At 37.3% G+C, this 14,100-nt stretch overlaps 1 protein-coding gene across 50 annotated transcripts in view; it reads right to left on the bottom strand.

Moving 5' to 3' along the window:
* The window catches only part of HECTD1 (HECT domain E3 ubiquitin protein ligase 1), a 66,187-nt gene that overhangs the window by 32,405 nt on the left and 19,682 nt on the right, over nucleotides 1–14,100 (bottom strand). For 24 of the 50 annotated variants that reach the window (XM_083740176.1, XM_083740184.1, XM_083740164.1 and 21 more), the window contains exons 3-14: nucleotides 10,070–10,304; nucleotides 9,537–9,764; nucleotides 8,266–8,547; nucleotides 7,619–7,889; nucleotides 7,334–7,410; nucleotides 7,148–7,246; nucleotides 6,276–6,390; nucleotides 5,293–5,467; nucleotides 4,794–4,932; nucleotides 4,154–4,324; nucleotides 3,317–3,539; nucleotides 462–725 (exon numbers count right to left, since the gene is read on the bottom strand). In XM_083740176.1, the coding sequence (XP_083596302.1) occupies nucleotides 462–725; nucleotides 3,317–3,539; nucleotides 4,154–4,324; nucleotides 4,794–4,932; nucleotides 5,293–5,467; nucleotides 6,276–6,390; nucleotides 7,148–7,246; nucleotides 7,334–7,410; nucleotides 7,619–7,889; nucleotides 8,266–8,547; nucleotides 9,537–9,764; nucleotides 10,070–10,304 (2,279 nt within the window). Of the gene's footprint in view, nucleotides 1–461; nucleotides 726–3,183; nucleotides 3,229–3,316; nucleotides 3,540–4,153; nucleotides 4,325–4,793; nucleotides 4,933–5,292; nucleotides 5,468–6,275; nucleotides 6,391–7,147; nucleotides 7,247–7,333; nucleotides 7,411–7,618; nucleotides 7,908–8,265; nucleotides 8,548–9,536; nucleotides 9,765–10,069; nucleotides 10,305–14,100 lie in introns of all 50 variants that reach the window. The other 26 variants (XM_083740181.1, XM_083740136.1, XM_083740150.1 and 23 more) reach the window with 3 other exon arrangements.

The raw sequence follows: 14,100 nt of genomic DNA, 5'->3' as shown, positions 1-14,100 counted from the left end.
CTGTTAAACCAGTTTAAGAAGACAAGAACCATTTACTGGATCAGGCTAATGGCATATCTAGTCTAGTATCCTGTTCCTGAAGTGGCCAACTAGTTGTGTATTGGAAGCCCCAAAAGAAAACACTCCCCATTTGGGCTTCCCAGTAATTGGTATACAGAGTCATATTGCCTCTGATGGTGGAGGAAGAACATAGCCATTGATAGCCTTATCCCCCATAGAAAGTATAATCTGGATTTGGAGTCGTAAGTATAATTCTCTTTTAAAACCATTCTAGTTGGACACCATCATTACTTCTTGGAGCTGTAAATTGCATAGTATTGGCCAGATGGCCAGGGCATCCAAACCAGGAAATTATGGCTTAAGTGTCAAACCAGATTTATTGAAAAAAGAATATAATTTCTGACCGGGCCACTGTAGGTACATATATGCGATTACCTTATTACTCTTATCTACATACTCACCTAAAGAGGTTTCAGCAGCAAATGAATGTTTAGTTCCTCTATTGGACTCAAAAACAAAACCTGGAAGATCTTCTTTTAATATTGTAGCTTGCTGACCATCTGAATTGTGAATAGCAATTTCTCCTTCCTTTAGACACGTAAGAGACCAATTCCCCACTGTGAGTTTAGCTGGGCCTGGGACAGATAAAATTGGCTGGCTTGTTGTGGATGGTTTCACCTGGCTTCGGGCTCTCTGTAACTTCTCTAAAAATTCACTTCGACTTTCTGTTAAAAAAAAAAAACACACAAAAAGAAAGAAAGGCTAACTAGCATTTGATTTTTAACTATCAGAAAGTAATAGTTTAGTTTCCATGAAGCAAAATGGGTGGGCATTCAATGCAAATTTATGTTGTAGATTCAAGTTCTCAGGATAGATATTTCTCACCGGCCTCCAATATCACAATATAGGACAACGGAAAATGTCTACTGGCCAATGGTGAAACTTTTATGTTTTGGAAATCATTATATTACATAATGATAAAATATAAACAAACTGAATAAACTGAGCTAGTTGTTAAAATCCATTTCTACTAAAAGAAATGCATCGGGGGGGGGGGACGACTCAGATTTGATGGAGAATGGAAGCATCCAAATTTTGGAACTAAAGAAAAAAGAACTGATTTAATAGGAAAAGAAAACCAAATGCAGAGTTGTAGTATGGAATTCTGGGAACTGTAATTAACTGTTTTAATAGCAAAAATGTCAGTGTTGTGTGTTGTACATAACTGAGTAACATATAAATACATTTTATATTTATGTATATACTACTACATTTTTAATTTATCTTTCTTTGCAAATAAAATTCATTACAATGTCTAAATGATAAAATACACATTACCCATGTTGATTGGGCAGACACTACTGACAGCTAATGAAGTTGAGTTTTGCTATATGGTCATGTCCAAAGTACCTTCAGTAGACATTTAGGAATGGTTCATATGGCCTCATACCATCACCTTAAGAATTTGTTAGACTTTCATGGAAGCCCTGCTTGTTTCAAGTTGTGCTTTCATATGCACAATGACTATATACAACTGCTGAGGTTTCCATTATAACAATGGCAGTATGCAGAAATGCAAAATCACATATGTAATGCCATCACAGCTTGTCATCCTTTATCCCTCACAAAAATGTAAAAAGAACAATCTTAGGCATTCAATGTTAACTCATAAGTTCCCTCTCCAGACAATAAGATTACTTACTGTAGTTTCCCATTCTCACTCAATGCTCTCCACCCTGGAAGTTCACAGTATTTTTCTGAGCAGGTAGAGAGTTTACAAGCTTCTATACTTCTGTGTACCAGGGCAGTCTCCCAAATATGTATAACTCACTCCTTTACTTTTTGGCTGCCTGTTTTCTTTTGTAGACTAGGACAGGCATGGCAAAACTTGGCCGTCCAGCTGTTTTGGGACTACAACACCCATCATCCCTAGCTAACAGGACCAGTGGTCAGGGATGATGGGAACTGTAGTCTCAAAACTGCTGGAGGGCCAAGTTTGGCCATGCCTGACCTAGGATATTCACAAGAATGATATAATCTCTGACTACAAGTGTTTTTGTCACAAGTAACTGGGAACCTTCAAATCAAGAGTTCTACTGTGCCTTGTGTTAAGTCATGCAGTGTGACCAAAAAAAAAGGGGGGGGAGTTCCCAGGGGAAGGCTAGGAACTCTTTTTAGGTTCTGAAGCCACTCCCTAAGCAGCCAGCTGACTGGCCTGACCTGAAAGGACTATCAAACCCTTGCAGCAGATATGGGATCTGCATGGGCAAATGGTCAGCTAGTCTGGCTGGCTTCTATCTCTGGCTCCCATTCCATTGTCTTTAGGCCCAAATCTCAGAAACTCATGTAGCCAGCCTACTACTTTACCAGGTCTCTATAGTCCAGCATTATAAACAGGTATCCATTATAAATGAAATATCCATCACAACCGATAAGGTGTCAAAAAGTGAATATGAAAGCAGAGATAGCTGTCTTTGCATTTACATGATCCCTGCAAATCAGGAAATTAGCTGAAAATTATACTGCCAAGTTATGTTGTTATAGCCTTATGTTGCTATAGCTTTAAATTCTATCACCCCAAATCTAATAACTGATAAAATTAGCATGAGATAATTAAAAAGCTATTTTATGAATAAGTAGAGTTTAAGAACTGAACAGAAAAGCTTTGACCGAAGCATCAGAACCGAAGCATCAGTAGCCTCACACTACTGGAAAAAGCAATTTCCTGAGAATTTGAATCAGAAGATCTATTACAGCAATTGTTCAACGGAATAAAGCAATCTTACAATTCACTGCACACTTGGCAGTGAAAAGGGGGCAGCAAGCAATATCAACTATGTTTAAGAGCTACAGATAGCTTAAGTACAATGTGAAACTTCTAGCTCAATGTCTTTCAGTTTCTCAGTTCTGATCCACCTGATGAGAAACTTTGCACCACTTTTCACACACATGCAATTTCATTCTGCTAGCAAGTTGCAAGCCACGTCATCATCATTCCAACTTGCTTTACCTGAAATGCAGTGGATTACCACTAAATATTGCCTTTTAATTACTGTTTGACTAATATTAGTATGCATGGAAAGAAATGAAGACAGAATGAAGCTAAGATGTTCACTGAACACAGTTACAAAGAAGTCAGTTGCTGTCACATGCTAGTTGACAAAAGCATCACAATAAACTGACCACCTTCCACCTGTTTACATCCTTTACTATTTAGTGAGCCAATTCCTGTAAAAAAGAATGTCTCAAAATCAAATATATAAAATGTAAGATTCTTATGATATCTTTAAAGTATTAGTTGAGAACAACATTGTACCTGAACTATCAGATCCTCCTTCAGGGCTGCCACTGGAATACATGGTAGCTAGCTTCCCATCCAAAATAAATCTGAACCAGCCATTGCTACCATTTGATAGCTCCAAAGCTGCAGAATCACTCCAAATATACAAGCAGTCTCTTCCCCTAATGATTGACCAGTCTCTCCAGTGATAGGGTTTACCCTGCTGCAACTCTTTAGCATCTTCTTGAGGTTCGTCTTCCTGTAAAGCAAGATAGTTTAAATTCATTGGCTGTGGAATTCCTTAAGGAATAAATTGTAAAACACAAGTATACCTGCAGGCTACATTCTTACATAAACACTTAGAATTTCAGCAGACACTGTCTGAATATAATATACAGAAAGACACTTAAAAACTGGTACAGTGGTACCTCTGGTTACGTTACTTAATTCGTTCCGGAGGTCTGTTCTTAACCTGAAACTGTTCTTAACCTGAAGCACCACTTTAGCTAATGGGGCCTCCTGTTGCTGCCGCGCCACAGGAGCACGATTTCTGTTCTCATCCTGAAGCAAAGTTCTTAACCTGAAGCAATATTTCTGGATTAGCGGAGTCTGTAACCTGAAGTGTATGTAACCCAAGATACCACTGTATCTTAAAAGCATACTAGAGACACAAGACAAGTTTGCCCTTTTCTCTCCTATCCAAGCAGAAGGCAACAGACTGCAGCACCAAAAAAGTTTCTTAAATGAGTATCAACACATTAGGTCCAGCAACCTATTACTAGAATTTAATGTACTTTTCACTGATATTTATTCACATTAAGGCATCCTAGACAGCAGTTGGGACATATATGCATTCAAATATTGCGTACTTACTTTCTCTGGTTTAGATTCTTCTTCATTCTCATCGTCAGAGGTTGGTCCTGCCAAAGTTGAAACTTTACTTATCACACCAAGCCTAGCGAGCTGATCCAAGAACAGGTCACCTCCTTTATCAACCAAATCTCTTATAATCTGTAATGCTAGCAAGTGGCCATCATCGTCATCCTGTAAAAGTTGCACAGAAGTAAAATAAAAGGGATGTACAGTAATTCACTGTATATCTTGATGTACAGTTAAACATTTATTACATAATTAACACCCACCACTCCCAACAGAAAGGCAATCACTCATGGCCATACCACTGCAGGAAAGTGTTAAGTCTAATTTTTGAGAAGTAATCCTTCCTGAGACAAGAAATGTAGGGCCATTTCACAGATTAACAAACCTACTGTACACCCAACAGGGAATCACAATCAATCCCAATTCCAATGGGATATTTCTATACGAAGCATCACAAAAAATCAATCTCTTTGCTTCTTATACTGAATCCACTTAATCTAATCTATTCAGAGGCACATCTAATTTGTTCTTAAACTTCCAGTAACTTCCTGAACTAACCATTTCAATGCTCCACACACATAAAAACTAAACTGATGTCATTAGAAAAGAAAAGAAATAGAAAGATAACAATTACCTCTTGATCTAGAACAGTAGCAGTGATCTCTACCAGAACAGTAGGCAAATTATGCCCAGCATCAGAATCACAAACCTCTTTTAGAAGAGCTTCAGAACAAAAATGAATCATTTTTCTAATGAGAGCAAGACTTGCTTTCCTTTTAGAAAGAAAGAGAAATAATATTTTAAAGAATGAAACGGGAAACATACATACTTAGAAGAGCACAACATATTGGTAAATGCATTGAATTGCTACCCACTTTACATGCTGTCTATTGTTATCATCAGGTAACAAAATATTCTGACTCTGGCCAAGCTATAAGCTGGACTTGGAGTTGGGTCATTGCTGATTTGCGTTTTTCGAATTCCATTCAACATACCACCATATATAAATCATCCAGATTTTGCTTTGCTTTTGGCTTGGTCATTCTTGAAAATCCAGATCCTTGAAAGTATTCTAGCCACACAATATAGCATGTGAATCTCCACATGTACACACAGCCCTTTCCCCTTTGTACCTTATTGAAGGCAGCATAGTTTGTTGAAAAGTTTGAGCAAACACAGGCAGCAGTCTTTTCAAATATATTGGTGCCATTTCTGGATCACCTCTGGGCTCATTTGATTCTTCTTCATCTTTGTTTGAATCTTTCTTTTTCTTTTCATCGCCTTTGTTAACTGGACACATCCAGTCACCTATAATTGTAGACCACTATTAACACTGTTATGAGTTTCAAAATTGTTTTAAAGAAACCACATATAAACAATTTCCTTTCCAATGCAGATACAGACTAGGATAAGAATCTCCACAATAGACTACTATAGATTTGTCTAGTATTAGGATCTACATCTTATATTCTATTTCCTATCTCTGGGGAAGAGTGCACATGATTATATAGCTGAAAAGGCAGTGTCCATGCAAAGACAGAGGTATTGGCAGACTCTGGAGGAATCCCAAGTTTTACAGAAGTACAAAAAATCTTAAAGAAAAACCCTTGCCTTCCTGCCTCTGTCACAGGAAGAGGGTTGTAACCCAACCCATTCTCCTTCTCATCCACCACCTAAAATCTTTTGTTTTTGTGTGCTTGCGCCTACAGCAGGATTTCAGTTGGCCTGCTCATACCATAGTTGATAGCTGCATGTAAAGCTTCAGAAAGAAGTGAGACAAGACACTGCCATGTCAGGCTGTTGTTACTCTTCTGCCCTAACCCCCACAAAAATATTATGCCACAGACTATTATGGCATTTTTTTCTGGACATTAGGCTGTCATAGCTACGTGAAAAAGCCATCTCTTATACTAGTTCCATTTGTTTTGAAACAGGGCAACAGTGAGTTTATGGCTGAATGCAGTCTATTTCAAGAAAACTGATAATATTTCAGCAGTATTTTTTTTTTTTAAATGCTATCTTATGGCACAGATTGAATTCTACCTTATTAAATTCAACTTAAATTCAACCATTGCTTTACTTTGACAAAAACTTCATGGAATCTTTTTACACTAACCTGGAGATTGAAGAATAGCCACTACTTCACTGTGCCCTCTTTCACGAGCTTTGTCCAAAGGAGTCTTTCCATCTTCATCTCTCAAATCTGGATTGGCACCATGTCGCAAGAGAGTCTAAAAGCAAGTTATTATTACCAGAATTACTGGAATAAAAAAGCTACTCAGTATGTCAATGGTACAATTTAGGTTCCTCTGACTATGCACAGAACAATTAATGATTTCCTCCCTCCCTCTCCTAAAGGGCACCATCCCTTACTTACTATTTGAATCAAGTCACAATATGTTGTGATATCTAAACCAGCTAGCTACAGTTTGAATTATTGCTCCAAACCAGAATTGATTCTAGTTTGGAGTAAGCACTTTTACTAATTTGCTGGTTCAGCAAATGGTTACATTCTCTGGAGAATGTAAGAACCAAATGGTTAATGTTTTTGATTTTGTGTGGATGGGGAACAGTGGTGGAAGGGGAGATGTTCTACGAGACCATATAAATTGGTTTCTGATTTCATCATAGCAAACTGGTTTTTGTTTCAAAAACTAAGGAATGCTTTACAGAAGGAAGGAGGACATATACACTGCTCTTGCTCAAAATAATCCAGATCACTGAGGGTTGTCTGAAGGCAGCTATTGAGATGGTGAGATATGTTACATTGTTATGTTTTTGTGAAGAGTTTTGCACAACTTTCATATTTGCCAAGGGCGCAAACACACACTAAATAAATGTGTTTCCAAAAAATAAAAATCGCATATGCCAAACATGAAGTATTAAGGGACAGGACACTTTTAAAAAACACATACTTCAGCTGGTCTAAATGCTGATAAGGGATGGAATGATTTGTTATGATAGAAAAGATAAATATTTAAAAATCACCTTTGCTACCTGAGGTCTTCCAAAACATGCTGCATAATGTAAGGATGATGACCGCTGACCCCTATTAACATCAGCACCTCGTTCACAGAGAAATTCAACCTGTTTACAGATGAGCAACAGTTTATTTTTACTTGCATCATTTCCTTTATGCAGAAAATCAAAATAATGTTTCTTTTCCTTGTTTACCATTTCCTGAGTTCCAAAAGCAGAGGACCAGTTTAAGAGAGTTTGTCCTACATCATCCATAAAATTTGCTTCAAAAGCTAGAGAAGTGGAAAAGAAAGTGTCATTATATGTTTGCAACGATATAAATGAAAACAAAATGTTAAGTCTCAGTATTCTACGCTACATATCAAACAAGCTAAAAATAATTTTCAACAAAAATATTATTCTTAGAGCCCATCCATTATAGAGATAAACATTAAGAAGCAAACTAGAAATTACAATGTCAAATAAAGGTCATTTGCTTACCACCTGTGTCAATAGCATCTATTAGGGCATCGGTATCTTTGCTGCGGATGCAATCTATCAGCTGCCGATGGGAACGGTCTCCAGTACTATCAAGTCTACGCAATCCTGGGATTCTGCCTGTAGATCCAGCACTAGACTTTGGCAAGGCTTTCCGTCCTTCAAACAGTAGCACCAAAAGAAGATCTACCAAACGCATGGTATCAAGTACACATCTTTCATCACCCTGCAATGCACTCTCTATAGAATCTGGAAGCTCAGATCTTAGGAGATCCTGGAAATAATTAAAAGTCTGAACAATAAAAATATACAGGACTTTAGAAAATCCAATGAGAAAGGGATTGCATCTCCATATAAAAAAGCTAAATTTATTATTATTATTATTTATTATTATTATTATTATTTCAATTTACATTCCATCCTTCCTCCCAAAGGAGCTGAGGGAGGGAGTTTAAGCAAAGTTCAAATGTAGCAGTAACAATTAACATTTTAAGGATTTTAGAATGTGAAATAAACGAAGGTCTACACAAATTTATTCTTATTTATGACGATGACAGAAAATTAAAGAAACAAAGAACATACATACAATATCTGCCAAGAAGTAAAGCTTAATTTTTAATAAAATAGATATTTAACAAAGAAATTCTTACATGTGTTACTACTGGAGATCCTCTGCAGAGTGTTGATAACAGGCTTACAATAGTTGACACCTGGTTACTTAATTTGGAATCTGCAGTTGCAGATGGTGCTCCTGTGCTACTCCGGCCAGGTTTACAGGCTGAAGATGGTCCTGAAGCTGTGCCACCTGCTGCAGCCATTCGAGATAATAGCTCCTCAGTTAGCCCATGTTTGGCTAATGGCGCTGGATCAACTCCACGGCGTGTAAATCGGTCAGCTAACGAAGCAAAACAACGCAGTGCACCATCTGAAACCTGAAGGAACAAATCATATGGTTGAAAAGTATCACACAGATTTGAAAGACAGCAAATTTAAAATAAAAGCATCAATATTGACATTTAGTAAATTATACAAGAACACTGTTTCATATCAATCCACAGCTTCTTAGCTATGAATGATTTCTTTTACGACAACAGTCATTTTCTAGTGCAAGTTCTACATAGGGATTGTAATTGGGGAAATGAGACACAGCATTATGTTACAGATATGTGTGGGATGAATAATCTCTGACCCAAACTGTCCAAGTGCAAATCCTAGCACCTAAGAAAGAATACCACAAATCCTCATTAGAGAGTTACTGTGGTACAGTGGTTAAAAGTATCAGACTAAGACCCAGGAGACCCAGGGTCAAATCTACATTCAGCCACAAAGCTCACTGGTGACCTTTGACATCACTTTCTCTTCTACCTCCCAGGATTTATGTGAAGATAAAATGGGGAGGAGATACCATGTGCACTATCTTAAACTTAAATAGCAGCTAGTGCTTTTCCATAAATACTTCCACAAAAGCTTGTGCAAGAGTTTCCATAAAAATTAGGCAGGTTCTATGGCAGTCCCAAAGCTTTCATTTGTGCAAAGGTTTGCAGTTATGGAGGAAACTCTTTGGCTTTAATTTCACTCTATGTGAAATTATATTAAAGCACAAAGTGTAAACAGCTGTTTACTGATCACCGTGAGTAAAATATAACTTCCACATGTAAAAAAGAACATTTTTTTCCTTCTCGTTTCCATAAAAAAGCCAACTGCAAATCCTCTAATTCTCCATAGGAATAAAAATTAGAAGTTACATTAGAGCCAAGGATTTCATGCTACTTGAAATTAATCCTACTACCATACAACTGTTTACTTGCACTAGCCAGTGCTGGCAATATGAACTAAATTCCTCGTAATATTTGTTATACAGTTCTCAATTCTGGAGTAACCTATTTACAGTGCTTTCAAATACATATTCTAAATTGTTTACCTGATGGTCTTCATGTTTTAACAGACTCGAGAGGGATTCAACACAAATCTCTAATGAGGAATCTTGAGGTTCCATTTTTCCACAGAGTCTGGATACTACAGCCATGGCAGAATGCAACGTATCTTTATGAACCAGGTGCCCACTGTCACGAATAAATGTCAACACACAGTTCAGCCCCCCTGCTTCAAACACAGCGCCTGATTCACGGGTACAGATGAGTTCCAACACCTAGAATGAAAATGGAATTACACAGACAATCATACAACAAAGCATGCATTCTTTCCAGTTCAATTCTCCCAGTGCTTATTCACTTTTTATTTAAAAATATTATTCAAGACAATTTGTCCACTAAGGCATCTACTTGAGACTGTTTGGGATAAGGGTATATTTTTGCAGAAGTTTTATTGTTTTGCTTAAAATATCAAAATTTAAAGCAATTATGTCCTGGTCTTGTAAGTAGACAACTATTATAAAAACATTTTCTTATCATGAAGCTTTATTTTCTGTAACGAAAGAAAATTAATACACCATACCTTTACACACTGCTCAGCCAAGTCTCTGCTGGTTCTGTTGTTAAGCTCAACAACTACTAAACGATTACAAAGTGCTTTGATAGCACCATCCACTCCCACAATCCGTCGAGTGCATTCCGCTGATACATCCAAATAATAAGTTATAGCACGAGCTGTTACCTCCAATACATTGTCAGGAGCACTTTCATCGAGGAATATTTTGCACAGTGCTGGCAAAAAGGTACGAGGGGGACATCTGCAAGAAGAGACAGATTACTCATCACTAACATACACATTTCCATATACATTTCTTTGATCTTCGCCATTGCAGGGGGTCTCAGGGTCCCTTCCAACTCTACAATTCTATGAAAGATTCTATGAGCCACTGTCTAGATTTAACATCTAGACAAAATAAAATGATTACAAACTGTCCTGGGGTCACAGACATGGGCTTCAATGCTAATTTCAGTTTCATGAACAGAACACTTGCCCACTGTCTGAGTCTCCCTCTGCAAAAAAAAATGTTCCTAATAGTTGGCTGACCCTCTGTAAGATACTAGTGGCACAGGAGACTACAAATTGAAAACAGAAGAGTTAACAATTGGAGGGACCTTCCTGCAAGTGCATAACTGCCTTGGACTCACACAAACAACTTTGGATCCAAACCAATATCCACAACTGTAGACATATTCTGGTTATAAGCACACCATCTATATCTGGAATGGAAAAGGAAATCTAAACTAGTTAAAAGCCTGTATGTGAAAATATTTTTGTGTATGTTTTTCTGAACTAACAGAGGACCTATGCTTTAATTTCAGTTACATAGTAAACCTCCATTAAAAGTCAAAATCCAGTAATTCAAGGTAACAAAACTGCTACAAGCAAATGACAATAGAGACCACTCTGCACATCTGAAACATATTTTGACAGATTTCAGTTCTTTTTTCTGGATACTGTTAAATTAATGCCTTCTTATACATATGACATACTAACTTGGTAAATCTTTGAGTACATGAAGGCTTGCCTTAATGAGGATAACGGTCAGTTCTCCTCCTTGCCTAGGTTGAATAATAGGTTCAAGATCTCGTGTGTGTGTGTGTGTGTGTGTGTGTACACACACACACATACACACACACACACACACACACACACACATACACACACACACACACACACATATCCGTGTGGGTGGGTGTTGGATATTGTCATGCACTAAATATTGGGGGGGGGGCATAGCTGAACAGTAGAGTACATGCTTTGAATGCAAAAGGTCCATGTTCAATCCCAGCACTTTCTGGTATTTATTATGACATTGTCTGCCTCCACTTAACAAAGTTCTCTAGGTGAGTTATAATAAGTAAGTTTTCAAAAAGTTGAACTATAGTGGAAACCATAAACCCATTAAAGAGTAAAACTATACAACTGGGTTTTTTTAAAAAAAGAACTTTGCACCCCCAAAATTAAAATGAATTTAAAATGAAGCACAGCCTAACAAAAAATATGTAAAAGCCCTACGTGAATGGAAAGCTCTTCACTCAGTGCTTAAAATACTACGAAAATTGTACCAGACTCCCTGGAAAGCCTATTCTATAACCAGAACTAAAAGGGACTCAACTGCATTTGGCAGGGGCAGCTGGAGTAGGATCTCTCAAGATAGATCTTACATTCAGGTGGGGCTGGGCAAGAACCCTGGATGACCACTTGCTAGTCAATGTAGACAGAAGTGAGCTACAAGGATGAATGGTCTGAGTCAGTATAAGGCAGTTTTCCTACATTCCTTCCTGGACTTCTAGAACACTAAATAAATTACGATTATGACACATGAAGTACATGTTTGTGTTATTCTGTATGTTCACTCCATAATCAGATTTGTCTACTCAATTCTGAGTTTTCATTCCACAATAATGATTGTGCACAGAAAATTGCTTTGCCTAAAGCAATAAAACCTTTTTCTTTAAAAACCCTGAACTCAGAAAAGATCCAATAAGTTAAGGAGCTAAATGCCTTTAAATTTTGTAATGAAATGGCAGCAAGATAAGTGAATCAAGTTTTTTGCACATACTCCAATTCAAATAGATGCAAAATAATCACCCAAATTACAACTGTGATGAGAAAAGAGATATAATATTGAGAAAAAATGTGAAATTAATCAGCAATGTGTTTCACTGTCATCACCATTATACCTTTCTAATGGCTGTTTCACACAATATACCTTCCATGGAACTATTTTCTACTTCCTCTATAGGGTGGCTTCTCCAGAGTTTTGTTTGTGCCCGCCCACCATTCGGAACAGCCCATACATGAGCTGCCACAAGCCACCACCCAGAATGTTTTGAAGATGCCTGGAGATACAGTGGAACCAATTTGCCCGGAAGAGGCAGTAGGCATTAAGTGGCTTATTGCATAAAATCATGCAAAGTGGCCCTAAACCACTGAAGGTTTGAGTCAACCTGGATGAACCTGAAAGTTTAGAAATTCCATAAATTAAATCTTTATTCTACCTGCAGCCCTACTGAATCCCTAGAGCCTGTCCCTCTCCACATATGGCAACTCTCCATTCTGTCCATTTCCATTGCTGCCATAGGAAGAATTTAAGTACTGTAAAGTTTTGTTCAAGAAACATGAGTCTGGGTAACCTGGGTAATAACTTGTAGTGACTAGCCAGCCATCTTGCTACTCTGTAACACCGCATTTGTTGCCTCAAACAGCAAAACCATTTTACTCACTGTCCACAATTCAACCTAAATAAATACTATATTATTCACATTTATTTTTAAATTTATTAGTTCTTGCCAATTACTCCAAGCAAGCAATAGCATATTAACATTGGTAAAATAGCATTAACACGGTACAGTCACCCCTATTGTGTGTAACTGTCTCTAGATTAAAGATTCCACCCTCCTTTTCTGTAGGTAAACATGCAAATTGCATGTTCATGTATACATATAAATAGAACCACAGACAAGCCTAGGAACACACAGAATTCAATGCCTGAGCAGGGCTGCTCATTTTAGCAAGGAATATACTTTAAAACAGAGACAAAATACACATACACATCATGAAACAAATACAAGATAAATAACATTACCCCACAGAAAAAGACAAAAAAAAATCAATAAATAAACTCTTGAGTTCTTATTTACCTAACAAATGAATCCAGTGTCACAATTAGTTTTAATAGAGAGGGAAATTTAAAGATTTCTGAAATTTACAAACAGAGTAGCAAATAGACAGGAAACACCATGCACCAATGTTACCCATAACCACTTTACTATGGTAATTGAATAAAGATGGTTCTGCACAACTTCAACTATAAATTCTAGCTCTGTGGTTAAAACTCTGAGGGTGATATCCAACTAACAAGTCCCTCTAACAGAAGTCTGTGCAAGGATTTCCCCCCTCCTCCCCAAATTGGCTTGGTGCGTGTCAAAAGAATCCCCAGAACAATGCAGGGGGGAGGAAGGGGGGTCATTCTAACCAGCTGAAATGCTTATGCTGATGGAACAATTGCCATAGAGCTACAATGAATTTCTCCCACCAAGTCTATTCAAAGTATGACTAACACTGGATATTTTTATTATTTTTATTTATTTATATCCTGATGGTTTCCCGGATAGGGACCCAAGGCTGCTTACTTACAGCTAAAATAAAAAGCTAAAAACATAGAGCGGAAGCAATCATTTTAAAATTCAGTGGTAAATGCATCAAAGTATATATAGTATTTAAAACTTTCTGAAGTGTTACTGTGAAAAAAATGTGATGACTAATGATCAGACTCCCTGAATCACAGTCACAGAAAGGTGACTTAACACTACCAACTAATATTAACAGGACAGAAGGATTGAAATGTACATCACTACCTGTAAAATGCTTTTTGAAAGTCAACAGTTTTAAAAACAAATTTCTAACCTATATACCAAAGTGGTTGTATTTAAACTAGTTAAGTCCACTAAGGACCAGAGTGCATCTCCAGTGTCCATCTCGCTAATTTTAAGTTTGTGGTTTTAAGGCTCTCAGTCATAGTAACATACTTTAAAATAGCAAAGATGTTC

Source organism: Podarcis gaigeae (genome assembly GCF_964106915.1).
Source record: "Podarcis gaigeae genome assembly, chromosome: 1".
Classification (NCBI taxonomy): Eukaryota; Metazoa; Chordata; class Lepidosauria; order Squamata; family Lacertidae; genus Podarcis; species Podarcis gaigeae.
Note: the sequence above shows the minus strand (reverse complement) of the source record. Positions and strands in the feature narration are given on the sequence as shown.